Source organism: Crocodylus siamensis, chromosome 2 (genome assembly GCF_052110815.1).
Source record: "Crocodylus siamensis isolate JL-2025a chromosome 2, ASM5211081v1, whole genome shotgun sequence".
NCBI classification, from domain to species: Eukaryota; Metazoa; Chordata; order Crocodylia; family Crocodylidae; genus Crocodylus; species Crocodylus siamensis.
The window spans coordinates 283,360,698-283,386,158 of NC_143396.1; the positions used below are offsets into that span (position 1 = coordinate 283,360,698).

General features: G+C 43.3%; 1 protein-coding gene across 1 annotated transcript in view; it reads right to left on the minus strand.

Moving 5' to 3' along the window:
- Positions 1-3,204: 3,204 nt before the first annotated feature.
- Positions 3,205-25,461, minus strand: part of TBPL2 (TATA-box binding protein like 2) — a 30,683-nt gene continuing 8,426 nt past the window's right edge. Inside the window, exons 2-7 of the mRNA XM_090034262.1 lie at positions 15,045-15,466; positions 13,876-13,963; positions 10,152-10,243; positions 9,348-9,515; positions 5,939-6,033; positions 3,205-3,696 (exon numbers count right to left, since the gene is read on the minus strand). Coding sequence (XP_089890388.1) covers positions 3,617-3,696; positions 5,939-6,033; positions 9,348-9,515; positions 10,152-10,243; positions 13,876-13,963; positions 15,045-15,466 — 945 coding nt within the window. The 3' untranslated portion in view covers positions 3,205-3,616. The remainder of the gene's footprint in view (positions 3,697-5,938; positions 6,034-9,347; positions 9,516-10,151; positions 10,244-13,875; positions 13,964-15,044; positions 15,467-25,461) is intronic.

Sequence of the window (25,461 nt, forward strand, 5' to 3'; positions counted from 1 at the left end):
GTCTTAGAGGAAAAATGAGGAGAACCAAGAAAAAAGTTATTTTGAAAGACAAAGCCACCAGAACTAAGGTTGAATTATCAAGAATGAAAATGTTCATTAAACATACAGGCCCCACTCTCGTGTTAATTCCTTAAGTTTTATCCCCAACTTAAGTATACCAACGTAGTTAAGTAGTAACACCCATCCACCCTCCTTAACAAAGATACATTTAGAATTGGTATAAAAAGGTGCTAACCCTTATGCTTCATTTATTCTAACTTAGTTACGTTGTTAAAATGTTAACTTTATACCTGGCCTATGACTGTTTTCCATGTCTCCTAATGTAAACTGATTCGGCCCTACTTCCTACATCACTGGTAGCTTCAGAATAGGTATAGCGCATGTAAGACTCAACCCTATGTTCTTAAAACAAACAAACCAAATAAAATATTGGAACCAGGAAGTCATAAGTCAAATCTTAAAGATCACACTTCAAGGTATTAAAATTTACTGTTCAAGTGCTGTAGCTAGCATAGGGTTTTCCCTCCTCCACTTTATTATAGATTTGTCACAAAGGAACAAAAAAAGAAAATCCTGAAGTTATCAGGGACAACAGGATTTTTCCAGTGGAGCAATGAAGGAAAAAGCAATTACACAGCTTTAGGAGGAAGGAAAGTCTTCAGAAATAGCATCAGATTCTTCTACTTGTCACTGACCAAAATAGACACACTTAAATAGGAGATAAACCACCCCAGACATAGCTGTTAAGTCTTATCATGGGCAGAGGCTTGATACAGCACGCCTATCTGTCCAATACAAGCAGCAAGAGGGGGAGAGAAAGGAAGCTTCCTGCTCTCCCCAGTTTCCCCATGTCATCTAATAGCAACCTCTAGTGGTCAGACAGGGAGCTACTTTTCAGCTAGTTCTCTTTCCCTCATGTCTAAGTGGTTCTCAACCTTTTTAGACTCAAGGTACTGCTCAGAAGACGCCAGCTCATAGTTCACACACATTTTCTTTTTGATTACAGAAAAATAATATTGCAAAGAACTCGGAAAGCAGCACCTTGAAAGGATCTGAAGGCACTGATCAAAAGGGAGAATCCTACTATCTTTAGCTGCAATCAAGTGAAATAGGAGGGTCTTATCCTGTGCATTGCAATCTATGCTAGGAAAAGCCATACGGTAGTACAGGGGTTGCCATCCTGCAGTACCCATGCCACAAGTGACACAAGCACCCTGTGTGTGTGGCCCAAGGCAGACAGGGAAGGCAACACAGCTGCAGATTGGGGAGGAGAAGGGGATCGGAAGTTGCATTCAGGGAGGGTGCAGGGCTTGCCTAGTGGCACATCTGCCTAGAAGGGTGGCCCTCACTGCAGTAGTGCATTTACCTCTGCCATATGGAAAGCATTTTAGTAACAGTAGTTGTGCTAACAAAAAATGGTAAAGTAGCTGCAGTGTGCACAGGAAGTCTTGCAAGTGCCCCTGGAAGAGAGTACCTAATGTTTACAGCAGAGAAGTGCAGAAGAGTAAGTGAGCAGGTGTGTTTTGAGGAAGGGGATGGGAAACGGGTTGGAAAATCCTAGTTACAAAAGTTAGAGAGCAAGTCTTGCCAGCATAGTGGTAGATCTCAACTCTAGCTAATAAATTTGGATAGTTAATAATTTTCTTAAATTGGAAAAAAAATATCGTAAAAAAGTTTCTACTTTTCATAGATTTCATAGACATTAAGGCTGGAAGGGACCTCGGGAGATCAGAGTCCAGCCCCCTGCCCCAAGGTCAGGAAGTCAGCTGGGGTCAAAGGATCCCAACAACAGAAGTGTCCAAACGCTTCTTAAAGGAGTCCAGGGTAGGTGCTTGCACCACCTCTGGAGGGAGCCTATTCCAGGCCTTGGGGGCTTGGATAGTAAATAAGTTTTTCCTTATGTCTAGCCTAAAAAGGTCTTGGAGGAGTTTGTGACTGTTAGTCCTTGTCATCCCTTGGGCTGGGCTGGTGAACAGGCATTCCACCGGATCGTGATGCACCCCCCACCCCCCATATGTACTTATAGGCAGCCACCAGGTCTCCCCTGAGCCTGAACTTTTCCAGGCTGAAGAGTCCCATAGCTCTCAGCCTCTCTTCATAAGGCCTATTCTCCTGCCCCCTGATCATGAGTGTGGCTCTCCTCTACACTCTCTCAAGCTTCTCCACATCCTTCCTGCATTGTGTAGCCCAGAACTGGATGCAGTACTCCAGCTGTGGCCTCACCTAGGCCAAATATCGCAGGAGGATGACATCCTGAGTTTTACTTGAGAAGCATTAATGGATGCAAGCCAGAGTCTGGTTTGCTTTACCAGCTGCGACATTGCATTGGTGGCTCATGTTTGTCTTGTGGTCAGTCATGACCCCCAAGTCCCTTTCGGCTTTAGTGCTAGCAAGTGTAGCATTGCTGAGCCTAAAAGCATGCTGCAGGATTTCCACCCCCCCAAGGTGGAGTACCTTACATTTGTCAGTATTGAAAGTCATCAGGTTTGTATCCGCCCACTTTTTCAACCTATCTAAGTCAGTCTGGATCACCGGCTATCCTCCGGTGTGGACGATCTACCCCAAAGTTTAGTGTCATCGGCAAACTTGGCCAGTCCACTTCTGACACCTGTATCCATGTCATTGATGAAGACGTTGAAGAGAACAGGTCCAAGGATGGAGCCACTGGTCATGGAGTGCCATGATGATTTGCTTCTGTCGACCATCACTCTCTGAATCTGGCCTTTTGCTTTGGTATAAAGTCAAACCTGTAAAACTCAGGCTATTTTAAAAGGTTGCTTTCCAACCAGAGTTAAAAAGATTCATGTAGATTCAAACAAGATTGGACCTACCTATCCCCTTTTTGATGGGATGACAATAATGCCTATAGTAATCTGCCTTTTACCTGTTCAAGTCCCACTTGTAGAATCTGTCACAAACCATTAGTAGAATAGCTTGTGATATTCACGTGATCCCCCACCTCTTATTTTCAGTTGCCAATAGTGCTAGCGCTAGCTGACTACTTTCAAACATCCCAGCACCAGTCATCATCATCTTGACCTTTCTACTGCATAGCTAACTGGATATGGCAACACAGAGAATGAAAGAAAAAAAGTTCATTTCACAATTCAAGAGACTGGGTATTTGACCATAAAAGAAATTAAAAGGACTCCTGCTGAATTTTATAAACTATATTGTAGACAAAAAAATAAAAAATTCTGGACAAACATGAAAAAGTTATGTTTCAGTAATACAAAAATGTGGATCAAGGCCTTGACATTTCAACAAAACGGCATTATGGCACCAGCTCCATTCTATTGAAGAAGCACACATTGGGTTTATTACAAACATTATGAAATGGCTTGTAAGTGCAATGGTCCTAGCGTATATTCTCGTTCAAAAACAGCTCTTCTTATTGTTAATTCAATAGAGCTCTACAAAAACAGACCAAACTCATACGGAACAGAAATCTTACAGCAAAATATGTAACTAAGTAGTCTTATTTGTTCCGTTCAAAATGGCTTTATCTTCTTCATAAGCCAGAACTATGTATTTTGGGTTCAGAAATGCTCTTACATTTGCTGTATGCATGACCATACAAACTCACACATTCCTTCTAGTCTTCTGACAAGCTGCATTAAGATGCTTTCCTGAAACCCTTTAGAATAGGATAGATGTTCTCAAATGCCTCATAGATTTCAGAACGTTCTTTGGCACCTATAAAATATTTGGACAAATGTAAATATTTTTAAGAATAAGATTTAGGATAGCACACACAAGACTGCATTCAGTTGTTATTAAGTCACATCCATTGAAATCCAATAAAAATCAGTATTAAGACATATCCAACAGCTTATAAAACCATTTCCTTGGGAGGTGGAGAAGGAGGGGGAAAGTTTATCAAGGCTTTTTTTTTTTTTTTTTTTAAAAGGAGAAACTTGTGCAGCAAGTGGAAAGAATTTCTCATTCATTTTTTGCACCATTCTCATTTTGAAAAAGAAAGACTGGTTGGTACTAATCTTTCAGTTTGGATTCTTACATGAACATGCTAAAACATATTTGCAGATGCAGATGCCTTTAATAGACTATTGGGCGAAAGCCCAAAGGGAAGTCATAAAATTTTCTGGCAGCGTTTCTACTGTTGTCTCTTATAAAAGACAAAGTTTAACTCACTAATTTTTACATCCAAATTTAATCAAATATCCCATTTTTACATTACATGTAGGACGGAAGAATTAGGCAGCAATTAGTGATCAGATTTCTTATGAACAATTCATGCAAATTAGTTTTAGAAAGCTGCACAGACTGATTAAGGTAGTTCTGCACTGTTGGTAAGTTAATGGGAAACTGCATTTAAAAAAGCAGAGGGGGAGAGAGGGAATTTTTGCATTCACACAGAATCTTGAAGACTGGTCTGTAATATTTCCCAATTCTAGAACACTTTTCACTTCAACCCATATCAGGACTTTAGGATTTTTCTTTTTGTTTCTACCATCATATATATGAATTCATGTTGCAGTCTTTAACCCAACAACTTTTCCCACATACAACTTTTTTATGGAAAACCACACACCAACCAGCCACAGGTAGCCAAGGATATTCCTCATCAGCTTGGAGGTACAACTAGGAACTATTAGGACCAAATAATTGGCATTTCAGTGAACCTCTAGCCAGACTAACAGGCATTTAATAGATGCACTTCTGAGCTAGCTCCTTTTTAAAGTTTTTCTAGCTAATGAGATACATAACAGCAACCACACTCCCTGGCCCTGCTTGGACATTCAATTGTGATATTCAAGCTACCAGAAAATTCTTCTGGATTAGGGGAAAGGATCATAGGAGCTCAGGAAGTCCTTTTTTCCTATTACAGTAGGGTCCAGTTTCCAACTAGGACTTACCTGAGCCCTTATGGGCCTGCTGCATGAGTTTTGGTTTTTTAGGGGGGGTTGTTTTTGCCAATTGTGTCCTCAGAATATTTTGGATTTCATCAGTGGAGTGGAGCTGGCCAGCATGACCTCACAGGACCTACAAAGGAGGGGGTTGAGGGAGAACATATTTAAGCTTTTTATTCTGAATACCTCCTTGGTCCATTCATTTAATTCATTCATGGATTTGTTAATTTTTGAAGGTCCTTCGGGTAAGGGCAGCTCATTTTTTTGTTTGTTTCTGAAGCACGTCCGAAAGCCTTTTGTTAAACTGGACCGGATGACCCCTGAAGGTGCCATCCAGTCCTACCTTTTCATGATTCTGTGAAAGAGGTCTTATATCTGACGGGAATACAATTTAGAGTTTTATTCAATGTACAAAAGGAGAATTTGCCTAACACAGTAAGTACTGCAGAATGAATGTTCTGGAGTGCTCATCCAGGAAAATTAATATTTACCTACAAGCCTTGAATTCAAGGCTTATCCATCATACATATTGATTAAATACAGGACTTGCTTAAGGTCAGGTGTACTACAGAACAGAACAGAACCGAATCAAGATAAAGACAGATTACATATTAATGCACTTCTGCTCCCCGCCACCCAAAGCCACGCAAATACCATACTGCATTGCAGTGGTAAAGTAGTTTTCTAATCAAGTGGGGAAAACTAATTTCTATGAGAATTTTGCATCTTTTCCAATGTAATGGAATCAGTTATCAAGACAGATCTTAACTATGCTGAAAGGTGATACCTTGGCCACAAGTCAGGAATTACTTTGCTTCAGGAACTCAAGATGCTTGTTGAATGGTATGGAATTTTTTTTGAGAAATTATTTGAACTTCTGTGAAGCCTTTTAGTAACGTATTGTCTTATAGCTGTTATTCGTATTTCACTAAAAGGATACTCCCTGTTTTTTACTGGCAAAAACTGTTTGTGCTATAAGTGTCAGCTTAGCCAGCTTCTAACTAATAGACGACAAGATTTTTCTTCATACACATGTTACTGCTGTATGAAGAAGGGAGATTACTTACCAGTCAATACAACTTTTCCAGAAACAAAGATCAGCAACACAATCCTTGGTTTGACCATTCTATAAATAAGCCCAGGAAACAGTTCTGGTTCATAACTGTTTAAAGAAAAAGGAAGAATGGGTAGGAACACCACTTTATGGCTTTATTAAAACTAGCAAAAATAAAACAAAATGAACAACTGTCCCCCTGACTGATCCTCCCTTCCAAAGGATAGGCTGGTTATACACTAAAGTAAGTTACTTAACCACATTAGAAGAAGCTGTCTTATCTAGGAGTCAATACATTGAGATGCGTGTTTGCTATTTTCATGTCCTTAGAACCTGTAAATTTCTAATGGAGACCCGTAAACTTCTGTCCCCACTGGAACTGTGGTGGGCCACCTAGTTCTAGAGTCTACAGTTACACTCTCGCATTTGCGGGAACTGGCATTGCACTAATATCGGACCAGGACAGACCAAGGCCAACAAGAGAAGTTGTTAGGCCTCATCTACACATAGCACTTCAAGCCTGATTAAAAAGTTATTCATGACTTAAATTATTTACCTGGCCATGTGTTCAATCAATTAATAGCATGGTAAAAAAGAGGAATAAGGTACAAAGTTATTCCATAAAATGTATAACAACTTTGTAGCCACCTCCTCTCATGCCATTAATTGAACAAGTGGCCAGGGACCACCCTGTGTCTGGGAGCCTTGTCAGCCAATCCAAGCTCCCAGCTGACAGGGCTCTCAGCCATGGGGTACCCCTCCCCATGGGATCAGGCTCCAACTGCACTGGCAATAAGGCACAATGGGCTCTAATGCACCATCTGACAATCACGCCTCCTGCCATGCATGTGTGGCACAAGTGGGGTATCGGGCATTAGATCCCATTGTGCCCTAACCTGCACATGCAGAGGGGCCCATAGAAACACTTCTTTCATATATAACAGGTAGAGAAATAGACAAAGAGACTCACAGCAGCTAGTCAACAAGGCAAGGTGCTGTCAGGTTATCCAGTGTCATTAAGTGAAGGAGTGATCATCTTAACACTAGAGACGCATATTCAAACCACTTACAGTGCACTGAAGTCTTCATCCCTTTCCAAACTTCTTATAATCTAGTGACTTACCTTGCATTAATGCATTTTAGCGCACCAAGTCTGATCTCCCAGCAATGAGGCTACACATTCACTTTAAACAATCTAGACAAAATATGGATCATTCTATAAGAGGCATCCACAGTCTTCAATTCTGTGTTTTTCACCAGTGGGAAGTGCTTTTGCTTTTGTCTAAGTTTTTCTCAGCTACAGTTTGGCTTCCATCAGAGGCATAGCAGGGCTGCTCCATGCCCACAGCAGTGGCACTAGGGCAGCAATGGCTGCTATGCAGCTACTGGTACAGCCAGCAGCAGCATGTGTGTGCATCCCAATTAAGTTATTTGCTTCCAGTATCTGTGGATGCACAATTCCATTGCACCCGATGCTTTAAGCGTATAGTCCAGGCTGCTGGAGCTGTAACATATGCCAAGCATTAAGTGAACTTATAAAGAGTTTGTTCAACTGAATCATTTTTTTTTTTAAATTAGAGGAATTATTCTCAATGAAAACAAAGCATTTTCCCAAATCCTGATGTTTTACATAACAGCAGATACTACTAACATGAGACCAATTCATTGTCATCCTAGATAGGACTACTGCCCAGATTTCATGAACACCCTGCGGCACATGGGAATTCTCTGTACACAGCATAAATTCAGCAGTATCAGATGCATTCCTTCAGTATGACTGCCAGTCATCAGTAACTGTTACAAGAAGTAATCGTCTAAAAGCAAGATGAAGGAAATAAGCCATTTATGTTTACAGATTACTTCCTTGTCCTTCATTTTAACCAGAGGTAACGCACGTCAAAAAAGCAGGTCAGAGTCCACATAACAATCTGAAATAATAGAAGCAGTCATAAATGTAGGTTAGCACATATTCTCCTTTCAATGAGAGAATTGTAAAGCGTAACTTCTCTCCCTAGAGGGAGGCAGGAGAGCAGTTTTGAATAGCCAGCCACCAATGTACTAAACTACGTGTACACGAAACGAGTAGTTACTATATCCAGAGTTGTGACTGTACCTACTAATATCAATAGTGGTGCTGTGCAAAACTGCTACAGAAAACCTTTTGACTTTTGTCAGGTTATATAAAAAAGAAAAAAATTCAGGAAGAGGTTAGTTAACAGCAATTACTTAAAAATATGTACTGCCAAAGTATTGCAGTCTAGTATGTAAACTGGATTCTAGATGCTCCAAAGATGCAGACTCCTGTAGCCAGGTCCTGTACATCAAGGTTATGCTATGACATACCCAACTGGAAAGAAGACAGTAACACCTCACTAGTACAGTATCCTTATCCCTGGTGTCATTTTAGATGCCTATTTCTTCTGAACAAAGTTACTTACAAGTGACATCTCTCTAAACCATGGGAGTAGTACCTCTTCCCAACTATTGCTACCTCTCCCTTAAAAACTGTAGAATCACTGGGTCGGAAGGGAGCTCATGGATTATCTAGTCCAACTCCCTGCACAAACGTTATCATGACTCTTTTTGAAAATGCCCAATGAAGGAAACTCCACAGCTTTCCTGTTCTACCTGTCCTGACAGTAAGGAAGTTTTTCTGAGATTTAATCTAAATTTGATTTGTTGTGAAGAGTTCTTCTCCGGCATTTCTATAAAAGCCTTTCAAATATTTGAAAACTGCCCATATGCTCCCCTCAACCCTAAATATCTCCTTTTCTCCAAATTGAAAGTGCCTAGCTCTCTCAATACTGCCTGCATTCCAGTCATCTTCACTGTTTGCCTCTGGATCCCGTCTCATTTCTCTACATCTTTCTTAAATTGTAGAGCCCAGAACTGCACCTCCTACACATTATGTTCAATATGCTTGCCAAATTGCAGTTGCCTTCAAAAAACAGCTGCACCACAGACTTGACATGAGTCACCAATGATTCACTGACCCACCCCAATCCTTCTCAGCAATGCTACTGGTCAGGCGGTTATACTCTCCATTCTGTATTTGCTTTTTCTTCCCTCAGCATAGCACTCTACATTTGTCTGGAATAAAATTCATTCCTCAGTCTAGTACCCCATTCTCCAATCAATCAAGATCTTGTCCATCTCTGATCTTATCTTCCAAAGCATTTGCAAGCCCTCTCAGCTTTGTTTCATGAGTAAGCTTGGTCAGGAACCCCTCTTTTTTTGCATTCATATGATATAATAAAACCTGCTGGACCAAATAAAGTGCGTTATCCTTTTTTAATGTCCGATTCACATAGTTGAGAAGACTACTTAAAATCATGCTGTCTCCCCTCCTAGAATGGTGAAACACCCTGGGACTTCCAATTCCCAGCTCAAATCCTTAGTCTTTGCATAAGGAACCTACATACCTACTGAATTGCTGGTGAGTTAAAACCAGTCCTTCCAGGCGGATTGGGAACCTCACATCACAACTGCCAACCATATTCTGTATTTTGAAGTCCAGGAACTTGGCAGGAAACCCAAGCTTCTGTACCACACGTGCATACTTCCTTGCTGCAAGTCGTGACTGCTCTTCACTGCAGGGAGCAGAGAGACAGGAGTAAGCAGCAGGTGTACTGGAGTAGGCTACGTGGACTTCAGGAGGAAACTTGCATCGGGTATATAAACCAGCATTCCCACCCACTTTATGCTGGAGGAGCACAGGGGATCCAAGTAGCCATTTGGAAGACTAATACTGGTATCTTAGTTGTTAGAGTTTGGGGGCTATTGTCAAAAATAAGTGTTGGGGAACCACTGATAAAAGTAAGACCCAGCAGTTTTCATGAAAGAGGATTCGGGGCTTAAGCATTAGAGGAATGAACTTCAAGGAAAGTGGGGATCCCTGCTAGGGGTGCAACTCATCTAGAGTGGGACACTCAGTAAAAAAGTTACGTCCTGGCTATGGCAGAGATGAGTGGAAAGTGGCATTAATGTACGGATTCCTGGAACTTAGCCATTTGTCTACTAAGTTGAGCTGAGCAAATATTATACTGAGCAACAGCAGCCTGTAGTTCAGCTGGCTGCAATTCCTGTCACACAAATAACTAGATGTGTTCAGGAGCAGTGCCTCATCTCGTAGCATTTCAGGTGTTGACTTTTGTAGGTAGTTTAAAAAGATGAGTCTCAAAATGTTGCCTGGTGCTCGAGTTAAATGTAGATGTCGTTTTCCTTACCTTTTTGCTCCTGTGCAGACCATCTTCCCTGAACTGAATATAAGGGCGGTTGTTCTTGGTTCTCTGATTCTCATGATCACTGCAGCAAACCTCTAGTTTAAAAGTCAGACAATGTTACCTTGCGATGAAGGTACCAGGTTTAGACCAGCTTTCACATTACACAGTGACGACTCTAAAAAGGGTTATTTAGAAATTTTCAGTACAGCTCTGACAAACTGCAAGCACAGATGATACTCACTCGTGCATGCTTCATAACGTACATTATTCACCTAGCAGTTTCTTATTTTCCATTTAAGTCTCTTTTCTGAAACAAGAACTATTTGTTACAAGCCTGCCAGCTATCACCTTCAATTTTTGTTTAAAATGTCATAAAAAGCTGTCTTTCAGCCTAAATTAACAGCAGAATATATCAAATGTAGTTCTATAATAGGGAAAAATAAAGGTATATGAAAGGTTTATTTGAGCTCAAAGGGAAAAGCCTGATTTCCCCAAGTTCTTAATTTTGGAAGTTTAGGCCAGAGCGCCATATAAATACAGCTGTGCACTGTAGCAAGCTCAATCCATCATCTCATCAACCCACTTTCTATTCACCCAGTTGGTATTATTGGCCATTCTGCAGAGACAGATTTTTAACATTCCTCAGTGCCATGGTAAAAGGGTGCGCAGTATTCTGCCCCTGGACTCAGAGAAGGGAGGGGTCCCATAACCCACGCACTTACGCTCATAACCCCCTTGGGTTGATGCTCCATGACATAAGCCAGTACCATGACTTAGGACTGCATGCAGAATAGGATTTGGACCTCTAGATGTCCAAAACTTATAGACTGCTTATCCAAGCTTCCCTGAGACTTGCATGTCAAGGCAGAGAGGACAGCAGTCCTATTTCACCCTGGGAAGATGCAGAGCTCCCCAGTAGACAGTTCTGCATGCCTCCAGACCCAACTCCAACTCACCCAGAGGAAAGATATCTGCTTGGATCAGCACATCTAAGTGGCAGCAGTATTCATTTCAGGGGAGAGCAAGTCTGACTCTGCACCTCAGTCAGGTGGGCATTCTCCTGGGAGGGAGGAAGCCATGGATTCAGGATCCTACTCCTAATGCCACACATGCATTTTTTTTCTAGTAGCTACCTATTGGTAAATGCATACATGGCCTTAGGAGCAAAAGTCATGGCTCCCTCACAGGCAAGTGCCCTCCTCATCACCAGGGATCTTGGTTTTCTCCAACTTAAAAAAACCCAAAAATTTGAATTTTTGGTTTAAAAAAAGTAATCCCGAATCCACATTTTTCCATGATTAAAGTGAAACACCACTATATATGACTGATATATTAGTGTGTTTCATTTAAATCACAGAAAAATGTAGATTCGGGGTTACTTATTTTTAACCAGAAACGGAATTTAAAAATCAGTGAAAACCAGGACCCCTGCTTATCACTAAGCCAGAGTCCGTATCCAGTTTGTTTGCTTTTTTGGTTAGTTTTTTTTTGGCTATGAGGTTCACATTCCTTTTTAAGCAGTGGGCCAACTTCAACAAGAAGGATAGATCAGCAATTCTCAACCAGGGTGCCACAGGTTCCCACACTGTTAGCATTGTGAACCATGATTCACAATGCTAACAAGATAAGCCCAGAGATTTCAAATAAGAATCCAGTGTGTCAAAAATATTCTGGCCTGCAGTGGGCTGAGTTCTTTGCAATAAGCTAATTGCTATATTAATTTTCTATAATGAAGAGTGAAGGGTAAGAGCTCACATCTCCTAAGGAGTGCCTTAAGTCTAAACAGTTTGAGAACCACAGGGATAGAAGAAAAGAAGAGGGCATAGCTTAATTGTGAGAGCATTCTGCAGTGACCTGGGAGATGTTGTTCATAGCCTCTGAGAATGAGGTGGGCCTAAAACCCAGGCCTCCAACTTCATGGGCAGGTGCCATGACCAGTGGGCTTTTGTGTAAAAGATGGATGGTCTCTTCCAAGCTGCACACAGGTTCTCTGCATCAGTCACTCACTGTGCTTTTTCTCCAGCTAAATAAATGAAGACTTTCATGGACGTTTACACTCTTCCCAAACAGAACTGGGTCACAGCAGAGCTTAGGTGGAAGTTAGATATCTAGGCAGCAGTACCAATTCAGTGGTTTTCAAGCTTCTCAAACTCAAGGAACCCTTTCATATTTCTTCTGCCACAGAACCTCTACCCCCGATTCCACAGGCCTTACGAGCTGTGCAGAGCCAGGTGACCTGGTCTGGCAATGGCACTGCACCACAGATTCACAGAAGTTTAGGACTTGAAGTGACCTTGCGAGATCATCAGGTCCAGCCCCCCTGCTCTGGGCAGAAAAGACTGCTGGGTCAAATACCTCCCCACCCACTCTGCTATTACAGCTGGTCTCTTTGCAGAGCCCCCGCTGTCCTACTGCAGAACCCCAGGGTTCCCTGGAGCAAAGTTTGAAAACCACTGCACTAGTGACCTTTTTGGATTAAAATGGAAACATGAAGGAATCCAGGCAGAGTTTTTGTGGACACTGCCTAGGGTGGAATAAAGTTGTACTCAAATGATTTGGAGGCCTAAGAGCCAGGGAAGCATCATTTAGACTTCTTTGGTATGTAATGGATTTTGGGTCCATGTCTCCTTCATTAAAAACTCGGTACAAAGAGGACTGAACCACATTCCAGTCTTAGCCAACACAAGAAGTCACAGATACCAAAGGCTGATTTTGAACATACACTTGATACAGTTTCTTGCTGTGGTCTTGGAGTTGCTCGAGACTTTTCCCCACACACCCAGCCAAAGACATTGGAGATTCCAGGATATCCTTAAAAGGTTTGTGCAAGGGCTTTCTTCCACATTGATCCTGGAATTGAGTGCCTTGTTAAGCCTAACATATTTTGGAGGAATGAGTCAATCATGGACATAGAAGAAACTTCACAGGGACCTCATCGACCTGGAAACACCATCTCTAAAGTTTATTATGGAAGGAAACAGATCAGTTTTATTGTTATTGTAGCAATCCAAATACAATGCTCCATTTTCTGAAATTCAATTCACCTGTTTATTTAGCAACAGCTAGAAGACACAGAAAACTTGCAGAGCACGTGGGCTACCAGCTTGTTCCTTGAGAAGACTTGGGCAAGAGAGATACCACACCAAGAAGTTTGTCTAGGGGCTTCAGTTTTCCACCTCCCCACCACTTTCTTTCTACAGAATCTGGTACATCAATCATCTTTTCTTCCTGACCTGAAGTCTCCTACACGTACCCCATATCTTCCCTGCAGTTTTCCACAGTAGAAGCGACATACCCGAGAACTTGGGCCCTGTTCCCTGTAGCTCTCCCACCCCACCTTGATCCCAAAGTTCCTTGCCCACTAATCTCTCCCCATCTTTTCTCCTGATCTATTTGCTGGCTTTTCTAGTCAGGTGATCTGTCTCAGCAGAAAGCATCCGTCTGGCCACTTGACAGGCTGTGCCCAGTTCTCCATCAAGAGCGGGCCATCGATCCTGCAACAAGACCACTCCAAGTGCTTTGTTGATACCCAGCAAGAAAGGAAAGGAAATAAAGAGGAGATGGAAATGGTTGACCTTCAGAGAGATCCCAGTCTGCTAAAGCAACTTTGAAATCAATTTTTAATGAACTGAGCAACTGCTCTCAATTAAGAAATGATCGTATAACAAAATTAGAACATAAATGGCATCAAGTATTAAACTTTACAAACTAGTTCTTTAATGCTTACCTTTGGATTATACTCTGCATTTCTGGCATGCAGAGCTATATTCTTCAAATCTAGTTTACAAGCCAAGTTTACAGTAGACACTATATTCCTGAGGAAACCAGAAAAAAAAACACTTCAGAGTTGTGTGTAAGCTAATGCAGAACAAAACCATGCTATTAACTACCAACCTAGCCTACAGCCACAGTTCATTAACAAACGTTTTCTTTTCCTAGCTATTTAATTACTACTTGAATACTAAGCTACATATGGCGAGTTCATGGCAATCAGTAATAAAGTGGCCTAATGTTAAAGCTATTAAAGATTAGAAAAGGAAAATCAGAGTACTAAACTGCTGCATCTACTGAATATATCCAACTATGTTTTGCCCTTCAGTGATAAAGCAGTCAAGATTCTTTTAAGTACTTAACCCATTTTAAAGACCATAACTCCATAAAACTTCTTTAGCTACAGCATTCTCCAGGTGGAAAGGAAGGTAACTCATTCTCTGCCAAGAGCCTCTCCAGCCAAAGCGAAGTAGGGAAGAACAACAGCCTGGCTTCCGCCAAGGCCACTATTTTCTGTTTCTGTTGGTGAAGCCACTCCTTCCCTTCCCCGTCTCAGGGTCAGGGAGAGGGGCTGTTTCTGCTCCCTGCACGCTTCAGACCATTTTGACATCCCCGAGAAGTCCACAGGTGCTATTTTGTGCAAAGACAGCTGGTTCTCTCTCCTAGACTGTGTGTTTTCACCTGTGAATGCCTGAATGACACTTGATCTATTTCTATTTCTGTAATCAGTGGATTTTACCCCTTTACTTATTTGCACTAGGTTTTTTAAAATCTCCCACCACCATAATACAAGTGTTACTAGCACTATGATTAGTATGTCACAGGTTGTTCTTGTTTTTTTCCTTCCCTTCTCATCCTCTTCCCAAGGGAAGCATATACACTAGCAGTCCATTTTGATAGGCTTTTTGGTAGGCTTTGACGGGCTTTTCCATTTTGTGTATTTACCTAGGCACAAGCAAACCCACATGTTGCTACATAGGAGAAGTCAAAAATCAAAGAAATCTGCCTTGCAGTGCAAGGCACAAGGCTTGTAGCAATTTTGGTTCCTGGGAAATTTGTTCTGCAGCATCCCTGGCACAGGTCCATCCTCACATAAAAGTTTCACACAGACCTAAGCGTACTTACTGTAACTGAGGAACAATGCCAGAGCTTTCCGAGACAGGGGTCATTGGGGTCATAGGAGTCATGGGTGTCAAGGGGGGACAGGCACCAGAAGTTTCAGGCGATGGCTGGGTTACATCCGTGCAGCCCACCTGCGGCAGATTGCTCCCATCCATGACAATGCCACTATCTTGCTCTTCCGTCGGTAACACATTTTGATCTTCCTTTGTTTCACGACCATCCTCAGAAAAAATCTGTTCTTCATTTTCTTGGTTAATATCATCTGGGAGAAAGCTGAGATCCACAGAAGAAAAGTCTGTAGAAAGCTCTTTGGACTGGTTAAGATGAGAACTGAACGATGCATCTTCAACTGAATGAATCGGCAGATCCGTGTCATAAGGGCTCATGGGAGTGAATAGCTGAGGACAAGTTGATGAAAGATCATCCTTTAAATTTAAGGAGAGAAAAATAATTGTAGCATGTTTAAGATGACGAAATCCCATTTACTTCAACTGGAAGATTGAAGAGAAAACCCGTTTCTCAGTTAATGCAGGAAAATTCAATATGACATTTCCCCTCGCCACTTCATAGTAGCAAAGAATACTTTCAAGTTAAGATATAGAAGCATGTCCGAAGTCTTCTTATAGGCTCACAATTCACCGACCTCTATTCCCGTGGCTTTCACCCAGCTCAGTGTATAAAGTCCAGAGAATAGGGTTTTGGAAAATAGGTTTCATCACCATGTTAACCCTTTTCAGCTACCTCAAAGCAAGGCAGAAAAGGCATTTGTTTCAGTTTTTCCAATAATCCAATGATTCTAAAGAGACCGCAAAACACCTTTCAAAATTGGGGCCATACAGGTCCCCAACACAGCTCCTCCAATTTGAACTTAAGAAAGTATTGAAGAGACTTCTCAATTCCTGAGTTAGATCACCCAGCCCTGATGTTAACTACTGCAAGAGACAGGAAAATGAAGTCTTGCTTCCGTCAGGACCAGCTCTGGTGTCCGCAGATACATAACTGTGCCCCCTGCACTCACAATGGCTAAAGAAGGTTTTTATTAAGTACCGTCTTTCTACAGTTCAACAGCTACAGGAACTTGGGGCTTTACGCTGAGGACATGAGCCAGAGGTATAGGAAAGACTCACTGAATCCAGCTAGGTCTCTGTTCAGAGGGCAGAACAAATCCAGGAGTTTGACACAAACTACTGAATGAGCATCCAAACGGTACCATAAACGGTAAGTGAACCGATACAGGACTGCCAACCCCGCTCAGAAGAAACCTACAACGGAAAGTCGAGTACAATCCTAATAACGCAAGTTAACTTTTTGCAGTATTTGAGCTACTGAATAACAATAGCTCAAATTAGTTTGTGCAATCACATCAGATAAAAGCGCTCAGCTTCTGGTACAAAACATTTACTCCTAGTAGATTGCAGAATATGCACATATTGCTAGCCAGCGACAGGGTAGTTTAGCTAGAAGTTTGGAATCTGATCACTGTATAGTTCTGTAGTAATCTGGTTTCCATTGGAAACCAAAATGAGTGTTGGCACCATCTCAGTTGACACTAACTTTACTGTGCATATAAAACCTTTTCAGTTTACTGAACTGTGAGAACATGTTAAGTCCAGTAGATGGCAGGGGTGACCTTTTAACTGATCAACAGGAAGTATTCTCATGTTATCCTCCAATTAGGCCAAATATGTTGAAAGACTGGCTATCAGCAGCCTCAAGAAACACCCGACTAGAGTTTCAATTAGTGCTGAGCATAAACCAGACCTCAGGCTGAGCAACAGGAGCTGCAGGCACCCAGCTCTTTGGAAAGTCAGGCCAAGGTGCAGAGGCCAGATGCACAGAGAAATAAACCTATTGGACATAAGGAAGAATTTCTTTACTGGCCGAGCCCCCAAGGTCTGGAACAGCCTGCCAGCGGAGGTGGTTCAAGCACCTACATTGAACACCTTCAAGAGTAAATTGGATGCTTATCTTGCTGGGCTCCTTTGACCCCAGCTGACTTCCTGCCCTTTGGGCAGGGGGCTGGACTCGATGATCTCCCAAGGTCCCTTCCAGCCCCAATGTCTATGAAAATCTATAAAAAAATCTATTTGTCCTCCCACAATGCTCCTCTCACTACAGAATAGTGAAAGGACAAGACATATTAAGGCCTTTATTAATACATTACAAAAAGTTAAACCCGTTTTCTTTCTGCTTAAGAGTGTCCAAAGTGAGACTTCCTTCCCCCACTGCCCAAGCCACAGAAAATGTTGGAGCTGGGGAGCAAATAACATTTGGTAAGTCTCGACCAGCTTTGATCTTGATTAGGCGCATTACTGTCTAGGAACCTAGCTTCAAATATTTTCCTCTCGACAGCTGACAACAGAATTCGTAACAGGGCTGGCTTTGGTTCACAAACCCTGATGCTTCAAGATGCACCATCACATCCAGCTAGGAAGTGCCAGGGAGAAGCTTTCTGTAGGGACAGGCTATTAAACACCATGCACCATTCTTTGAAACATCTGGTACCAGTAATGGATCAATGGTCTATCTAGTACAGCTCTAAGTGGCAGAACTTACGTTCAGATACATACTTAGGCTCCTTAAGAGTTAAAGTAATTAGGACTTCAGAATTTCAGCTATTTTGGGCATGTCTGGATATTTTATTTCTAGTGAGGAAGAGAGAAAAATTATCAGTTTCTCTTTATTAGCTTGGCAGACAGTAGCTGGTCACAGAAACAGTTAGTTGCATGTTCCTTGGAAGTATCAAAATGCACCTCTTTCCAGAACAAAATACACTGTACCTAAAAATAAAACAATAACTTAAAGTGCATAACATTTTGTCTAGCATTGAAAGCTGTCTAGCTTTATGCATCAAACAATCCAGTATAGACATTACAAAAGTCCCTCTTCACTCCAAAACAGGACCTCAAAAGCACCAAGCAATAAATACCAATGGTACTCTGATACACACTGTTTTCATGGACTCTGTCAGCATAAAATATTTGAAAGCCAGAGGCAGGCATTTACGTATGCTAAACACGCTAGAACATTCTCCTAAGGCCACCTTCATTTGAAATCCACACGCTGCTTCAGATTAGTTGTGGGGAGGGGAGAAGTGGCTTTTCCGAGATCTCCTGTGTATAGAGCAACACTGAAGTAGCCTCAGAACAGTACAATACTGCCCAAAAAGGAGCACGAGTTAGTGCAATTAAGTCTAGGTAGAAGTCTCCAAAAACCCACAGAACTAGTTCCACTACTTAGTCATGCAAGAAATGCCTGCTAATTATTTACTTTTGCAAAAGCACCTTTGAAATGACAGCAGCTCCTCCTCAGTTGCTTCCCCATACAGGTCTGACACAATATTAGCACCAGAAGTAGTAGTAGCCCGCGGCATCTGTCGGTCTCAGAAGACAACAGAATTATGTCAAGCGAGACATGCGTATATTCAGGGAGGTAGACAAATTTGCACCCAAACCACCATAGTGGGACAAGAAGGAAGCTTCTGAAACTAAAGATCACAGCATTCTCTGACCTCAGCTTGTCCTCTGGATCTACCCAAACGCTTGCTCACGTGTAGTTCATTAGCACCCAGCTACTGAGTGGGGAGTGGTGGAAGAAACAATACACTTTCCTTTTATGCAGAGGGCACTGGAAATACTCTAGTACTGTACAGAAGTGCATTGAGCAGAGTAAGAGAGTATCACACAGATACAGGAGAGAGGTAGCGGAGAATGAACAGTTTAAAGGCACAGATGAGAGAGATGGTGGGAGAGATACGGTGTGAAGAGTAAGAGCAAGAGTTTTCAAAAAACAAGCATGAGAAAAGCAACAAGTGCCAGGAAGAGGGTTTCATAGCTGGTAGGGTCGGAAGGGACTTGAGCAGATCATCAGGTTCGACCCCCTGCCATGGCAGGAAAGAGTACTGGGGTCACTCCCTGTGGGCAGTAGTGCCGGGAGGGAGGGGGCAGGGTCTCAGCCTCCTAGGCCCCACTGAAGAGTTAATCCAGCCCTGATAACAAAACAATTGCCATCAACTGGGTCAGACCACAGGTCTGTCTTGCCCAGTCTCCTGTGTCACGTGGGCAGAGCGCAGAGGCTGAAATGAAAATGCCTCTCATCACCAGGCTCAGTAGCTACTGATGCCCCTTTCCTCCAAGATGCTCAAAGCAGGGGCAGCACTAATATGCCTTCCTGCAGCCGGTCACTGCTGCACAACCTGGAACAGGGTCTTGCTAAACACTTTGGGAGCTTTCCCAAGAGCTTTCCCCTCATCTAACCCCACCAGGAAAGCAACGCCAGGCCCCACAAGGCTATCAGCCTGCTGTAATCTGCAGCGGGGTTAGAGCCCTGGTATTAAGGACGCCACCTGCCCCTGAGCCCAGTCTCCCACTGAGCCAGTGGGGCTGGAAGAGCATTAGCTCTTGCAGGGAGATTGCCCTCAGGCAGGCTGGGCCAGATCTCACGAGCCGTCTTTCTTTGTCCAAGGTGACTGCAGCTCAGGGAGGAGATGAGGGCGGATGGCTGCCTGGCCTGTGTAGATTAGCAGCAATGTTGCTGTTGGGGTGTGGTGGAAGGCCATGCAAGGATTGTGCAGGGGGCAGATGGGGATGGGTAGGGGCAGAAACCTGGTGCCACTGGGAGCCCCCTGGGCACACTGGGGCCTGGCAGGGACACCAGTACAGGCAGAAGAGAGAGGGGCATGAAGCTAGAGGGGATTCAGGACTTTCAGGGGTCAAGGTCCCAGCCCCTGCCACAGAGAGGGGCTGGCAGGGACACTAGTGCAGGCTTAGGATGAAAGGGGCATGAAGACAGGGGAGCATTCAGGACCCCCTAGGGGTTGAGCCCCCCCTTGCCCCTGCCCCTATACCAAGAGCCTGCTGTAACCCCTCGGGGCTCACCTGGCTTGTGCACTCATCCAGGTAGCTTTCCAGTGAGGTCTCCCCATCCATGAGCCCTGGAGCTGGGCCCACTCAGAGGCAAAGGACTTCACGTCCTGCTGAGCAGCCAAGCAAACCAGGCAGCACTGGAGCATACCAGGGACTGCAGAGAGAGAGCACCCACTCTGCACCTGGGGCTCATCATATTAACGAGCCCTCACCCCACCAAGCTGCAGCTGCTGCAGGAAAGGGAGTGGAGAGGTTAAGCTTTCCTCTTTTAACCAGGAACCTGGGCTGTTCCCAGCAGCAAAGCTGCCTGCCCCTCTATGGGTATCATCACCTCTGCCGTGTGGATGGCACTTTGGAGACCAGACTTGCTTCCAGGCCCTGCTCCCTGTAATCCCTTCTTGGCTGCCTAGGAGCATCCCAGCGGCTGGAGAAATACATCAGGAGTAAGCTCCAAGAAGTACACCTGCCTCCCCAGGGATTTAGGCAATAGGGAGCCCAAGGGCAGGGGTGTTGATTTACAAACCTTCCCAGCTAAATAAACAGTGAGGGAAAGGGCTAGCAGGCTGAATCCCTTGCTAAGCTAGACTTGTAAATCCTTGGTTGGGTATTAGAGGGACAGCATCCTTCTCAGCTGGCCCCAATTTGGGTCTGATCTTTGCCCTTCAGCACTCATTAAAAGAGCAGGTGCAAACAGAAAGCCATTTTGAGTCCAATGCACTCAGGGCATCCAGGCCACTGTTCTCTCCTAAGGGTTTCTTCATTTACTTTCTTTTTTCGTAGGTAATATTGTAAAGTTAAAACTGTAAATCTAAAAGGAAGACAGAGTTTTCTTAGCGGGGGCTGAAAACAAGTACTTTTTACACGGTGCAGAACATCTACAAGTAGCTATGATTCCCGTTTGTTAGTGGAAAGCTTTCACAAGACCTCTTGCCAGGTAATAAGCTGCTCAAAGATGTAAAACTTATCTACAGGCCAGCTAGGAAATCTTTTGTGCAGGTGGGGCTAAGGCAAGCAAGTATAATTAACCTGGTGTACCTAATTGGTCATAATTAACCATCTCTCCCAGGCTCAGTAGGTTAATTAAACAGAACAATTTATTCTAATGAATGGCTTTGCAGGTTTGCTCCTCAGTGAAAGTGTCAAGTGCAGCATGTTTTGAAGGCTTGTGAAGTTTGTGGCTGTTAGCTGATTACAGCAGTGCCATCCTTTTGGGATCCCCCAAAATAGAGCAGGGGGTTCTCAAAGACAGACTTCAGTCTTCACTGTAGTTGAACACAAAGGCACTCCATAAATATTTTGGGCTTGATTTCAGCCTTGGCGGGGGGGGGGCTTAAATTGGATCTCAGAATACTGTTCATAATGCACATAGGCTGACTGAGCATCTGAGATAAGACCTGAGACTTAATGGACAGTTAATGTGGTTTCAAGAGCTAAATTGGAACTGGGATCTGCAGACAGCTCGATAGGTTGCAGTTTTTTTTCTATTTGGCTTGTCTCATGTTTGAGGTCAGTTTAATTTCAGTGGATGCAAGGAGTCCCTGATTCCATCAGGCTCCTTTGCTGGGTTTAAAAGTCATTAAAACACTATCAAAAAGGTCACTGATGGCAGGGCTGGATTAAGGCAGACATGGGTCCTATACATTCCTTGGATGACTGAGTTTTTGGTGTGACGGTGACCTGTGTCTTCCATGCAGGAACCATCTGCTGGATGTCTCACCATGTTGCTTTGGGCAGGCTAGAGCCTTCCCAACCTCTGAACCACCAGTCTCTGTCTTCAGACAGGCTGGGGCTCTTGAAGAGTTGATCCTCCTTCACCCATCTAAGCAGGAAACTGCGACAGCGAACCTACCTCTCCCAGTCCTTTGCTGGGGTGTTGCCATCACTGGTCGAGGAGGTGGGCAAAGCAGTTGATTTCAGAGTCACCCTTCCATTATCACGTTTTGGGCAGCTCACTTTGGCTCTATAAATGCTGTTATTTCAGGGTATTTACAGATGCAAGCAGATGTTGCTACATTGGTTATCTGAAGTCAGATATTCAAGGCTGTAGATACGAACATGAGATTTGAAACCTTTCTTTTATGAGAGCTTGGATAATACCATTATAATCTAGCTGGAAGAACTGAAACCTGGGTTGTGTCTATTCAGTAATCTGGTTTGAGTACATGTATAACTCTCATTACTCACTCAGTTGTATGTTGGTCATATTAAGTGACAACAACCCAAACTAAGGACCTCACCAATTATTTTGGTTGCTTTTTAAAAATGTGGTTTTTGTTTCCTTTCTACCAAACCAGGGGGGAAAAAAAGAACACTTCACCCTTCTACTTATCAAGGCTATCTAGGCTTCTCTAGTTAAACTATAGAGATTGAAAACTGAAAGGAACATGAGTTTTCAACCTAAATGAAATGGCTTTGTTGCTAAAGTAAGCAGACGTGAATCATGGAAGCTGCCGTAAGAGGACAGTTCGATCCCGTTTTTCATGAATTCTAGCCGCTGATTCGAACAGCCGTTTGCCAGTTCTACCCCAACAGCAGAGCACTCTGCTGCTGAATTACTTCTATTTACTGTTTTCCTAACATGATGTCATGATAATGAAAGGACTTATACACCTACTTAACTCAACCCATATGCATAATCCTAAAACAAATGATTAGAGATTATGTGAGGAAAAGTTAGAAGAACTGAAATTATTTTGCCTGAAGAACAGAAGACCCACAATGGTCTTCAAATGCAGAAAAAGAGCTGTTATAAAGCTGAGGATCAGTTTTTCTGTCTCTATGAAGGGAAGAATGCAAAATAATAAATAACCTTCCCATCCTTTTTTTTTCTATGGTTTTATGGTACAGCTGTGCACTTGAGTAAAGATAAGCACTTCCTTACTGCCTGGATCTTGTAAAGTCTTATGTACGTGCTTACCTTTAAATTGATTTTAGTAGCACCACATGTGCATTAAGTCAATCATGTATATTTGCTGCAGCAGGCAGTGAGTGTTCACAGGGCTTTAGCTTCACTTTGCACACGGGATGAGTTTATTACTACAAGGCTGCTTCTGAATTAATTTTCTCCTTTGACAGAAAAAACCCTCAGCATGGAAGATAAGGCAAGCAATCTTTCAAATCCAGCCTTTTTTTTTTTTAGCAAACAAGTGTAACCTCCTCTAAATCCTCCCCAAACAATTAAACAAAGTGGGGCACATTTGGCCCCAAGGGAATTGACTCTACCCATTTAATTTCAAGAAGGGCCTAAGCTGCAGACTCTGCATCCCAAACTGATTGTTCCCGAAATACTCGGGGGACGGCACAGAAACAGTTCATAACTCGGCTGGCATGATTAACAATGTGTGCCTAGGCACGTGGGAAACCACGCTGTAATTGCTGCTGCTCTGGACACAGTGGTTTCACATCCATTGTCTTTATGCTCTTTTTCCATGCAAGTAGTGATCGTAGAATAGATTTCTTGGCTTTACACCTAGTCTCCTTTAAAAGCCAGTCCCATGGCTGAGAGTACAAATGGCTCAGCAGGTGTGAGTGAGATCAATGCAAAAAAACTCTCATGCTCCTCAGGTGGATTTGCTTGTATCTGTTAGAACTAATTGATGCTCAGAGAGCCTGACATTGCAGACACTGCTCCACCGGGTGCTTCTTGACTTGAAGCCAATTTTAGTGCTGTTAACTTGTTCCTCCTCTCCTTGTTCTGTCACTGCATGTTGATTAATAGATTTCTGTGAAGGCTTAGGTGGGGAAATAAGTGATGCTTCATCCGCAGCGCACAAGTTTCTCTCTGGATGACATGATTAATAACCCTGACATCTTTCTGAAGAGGTCTTTGCCTTCTGGGTTAAGATTTGGTTGCTGTGGTGAGCGCACACCAATAGTTTTGCTGACGGCTGGCTGCACTGGAGAAACCCTTTGGAAGAACACTTTAAAGTTACTGCCTGAAACTAGGCTTGTAGCAGCAAAACAAGGGATTCCTCCCAGTCACTACTCCCAGGCAGCTGCTCTGGATAACATAAAATGTTCTGCCATGCCACATACACATCTGTCATTCTGTCGGCAAGGACCCTTTTCACAAAAAAGCCCCAGACCACTATTCTGGCCTGGTCAGATTTTGCATCCGCTTTGACTCAGTTTGCACACGTGTAGATTTTTTGGGTCTGTTACCACTGCTATGGCAGGAAGCTCACTGATGCCACTGGAGCAATAAGCCCTGCCCTTTTCCGTTCCATTGCATCAACCCACGCATCATGTTCAAGATTTGCCAAATAAGCTCAAAAGCAACAGTTTAGGGCACCCAAGGGGCATCCTCAGCTGCAGGTGAGCTCTCTGCTACCCTGGTGTAGACATGCCCTTTAAGGCCCAGATGAAGTAGTGAGACAGCCTGGTCCAACCTTCAAAACAGCAGATACAGAGAATTCCTCCCAGTGATTCCTACATCTAGCCCAAGAATTTATGGCTAAACTTTGAGCAGTGGAGGGTTGCACCAAATGTCACCACCAAGTGAGAGAGAGCTGGGGGAAAGGAAGTTTGCAGAGGTTGCCTCCCAAAAATGGAGGCCCGCAGAGCAATGAATCAACTCCCTAATGGTTGAAGCTGAAATGTAATATAATCATTTGTAGAGCAGATGTGGATTAGCAAAATAAACTGAGTTTATTGCTTTATCTGTCTAATGACATAGCATGGACAGATGACTTCAGCACAAGCACCGGTTCTAGAAGTGGAGGGAAGAGAAGATAAATGCCTTTCCAGCTCCCCCTCTCTCACTGGGGAAAAAACTGGAGGATCCCATTGTTTCTAAGAAGGACAATCATATTCTCCTTTAGAGATGATTTAACTATACTGGGTAATTCATGCTGAAGCTACACCAGTGTAATTAGTCCCTCATATTAACACAGGGGTTATGTTAAAACTAGCAACACAGCATCTTCTCATCATTATTATTTACAGAGCCCTGCTGAGATCTGAAAAGCTGCGCTGATGTTCAGCAGCTCTGAGTCTGATCTGCTCTGTCCATCTTAGAAATGAAGACATTGTGGTGGAGAACTGAAGTGAGTTGCCTCAAATAAAAGGGGGAGACGGTACTAGAGTAGAGACGAGACTCCTGGAATCCCTGGTCCTCAGACAGGTCGCTGCCACCTGGGCGAGGGCATCCCATGCCGTTCAGAGAGACATCTTGCAGTTCTGGCGTGGGTCGATCTGACTGAAGTCAGCAGGCTCCTTGTAACAGGAAGGACTGCTTGCATGAGGAAAGGTTGCAGGCGTCAGTCCTGACAGCACTAGTGTGACTGCTTTTTAACTACACAGTATACATGGCCTACAGGTCTGTGCTTTTGCTTTGTCACGACTGAGGTTCATGGCATTGATCAAAAGGGTTCAGCTCAGGAGTCTTTCCTAAGGATCTGCTCGTCAAACACACCTTCCTAAAAAATGCCCTGCTTGCCCAATCATGTTTGCCAAGACTTGCCTCTTGGGCATGTGACATCTCTTTCTTTAGAAACTTACCCCAGTATGTGCAGCAGGAGTCGGAAGAGTGTTTTTATCTAGGGAGAACAGAAGCA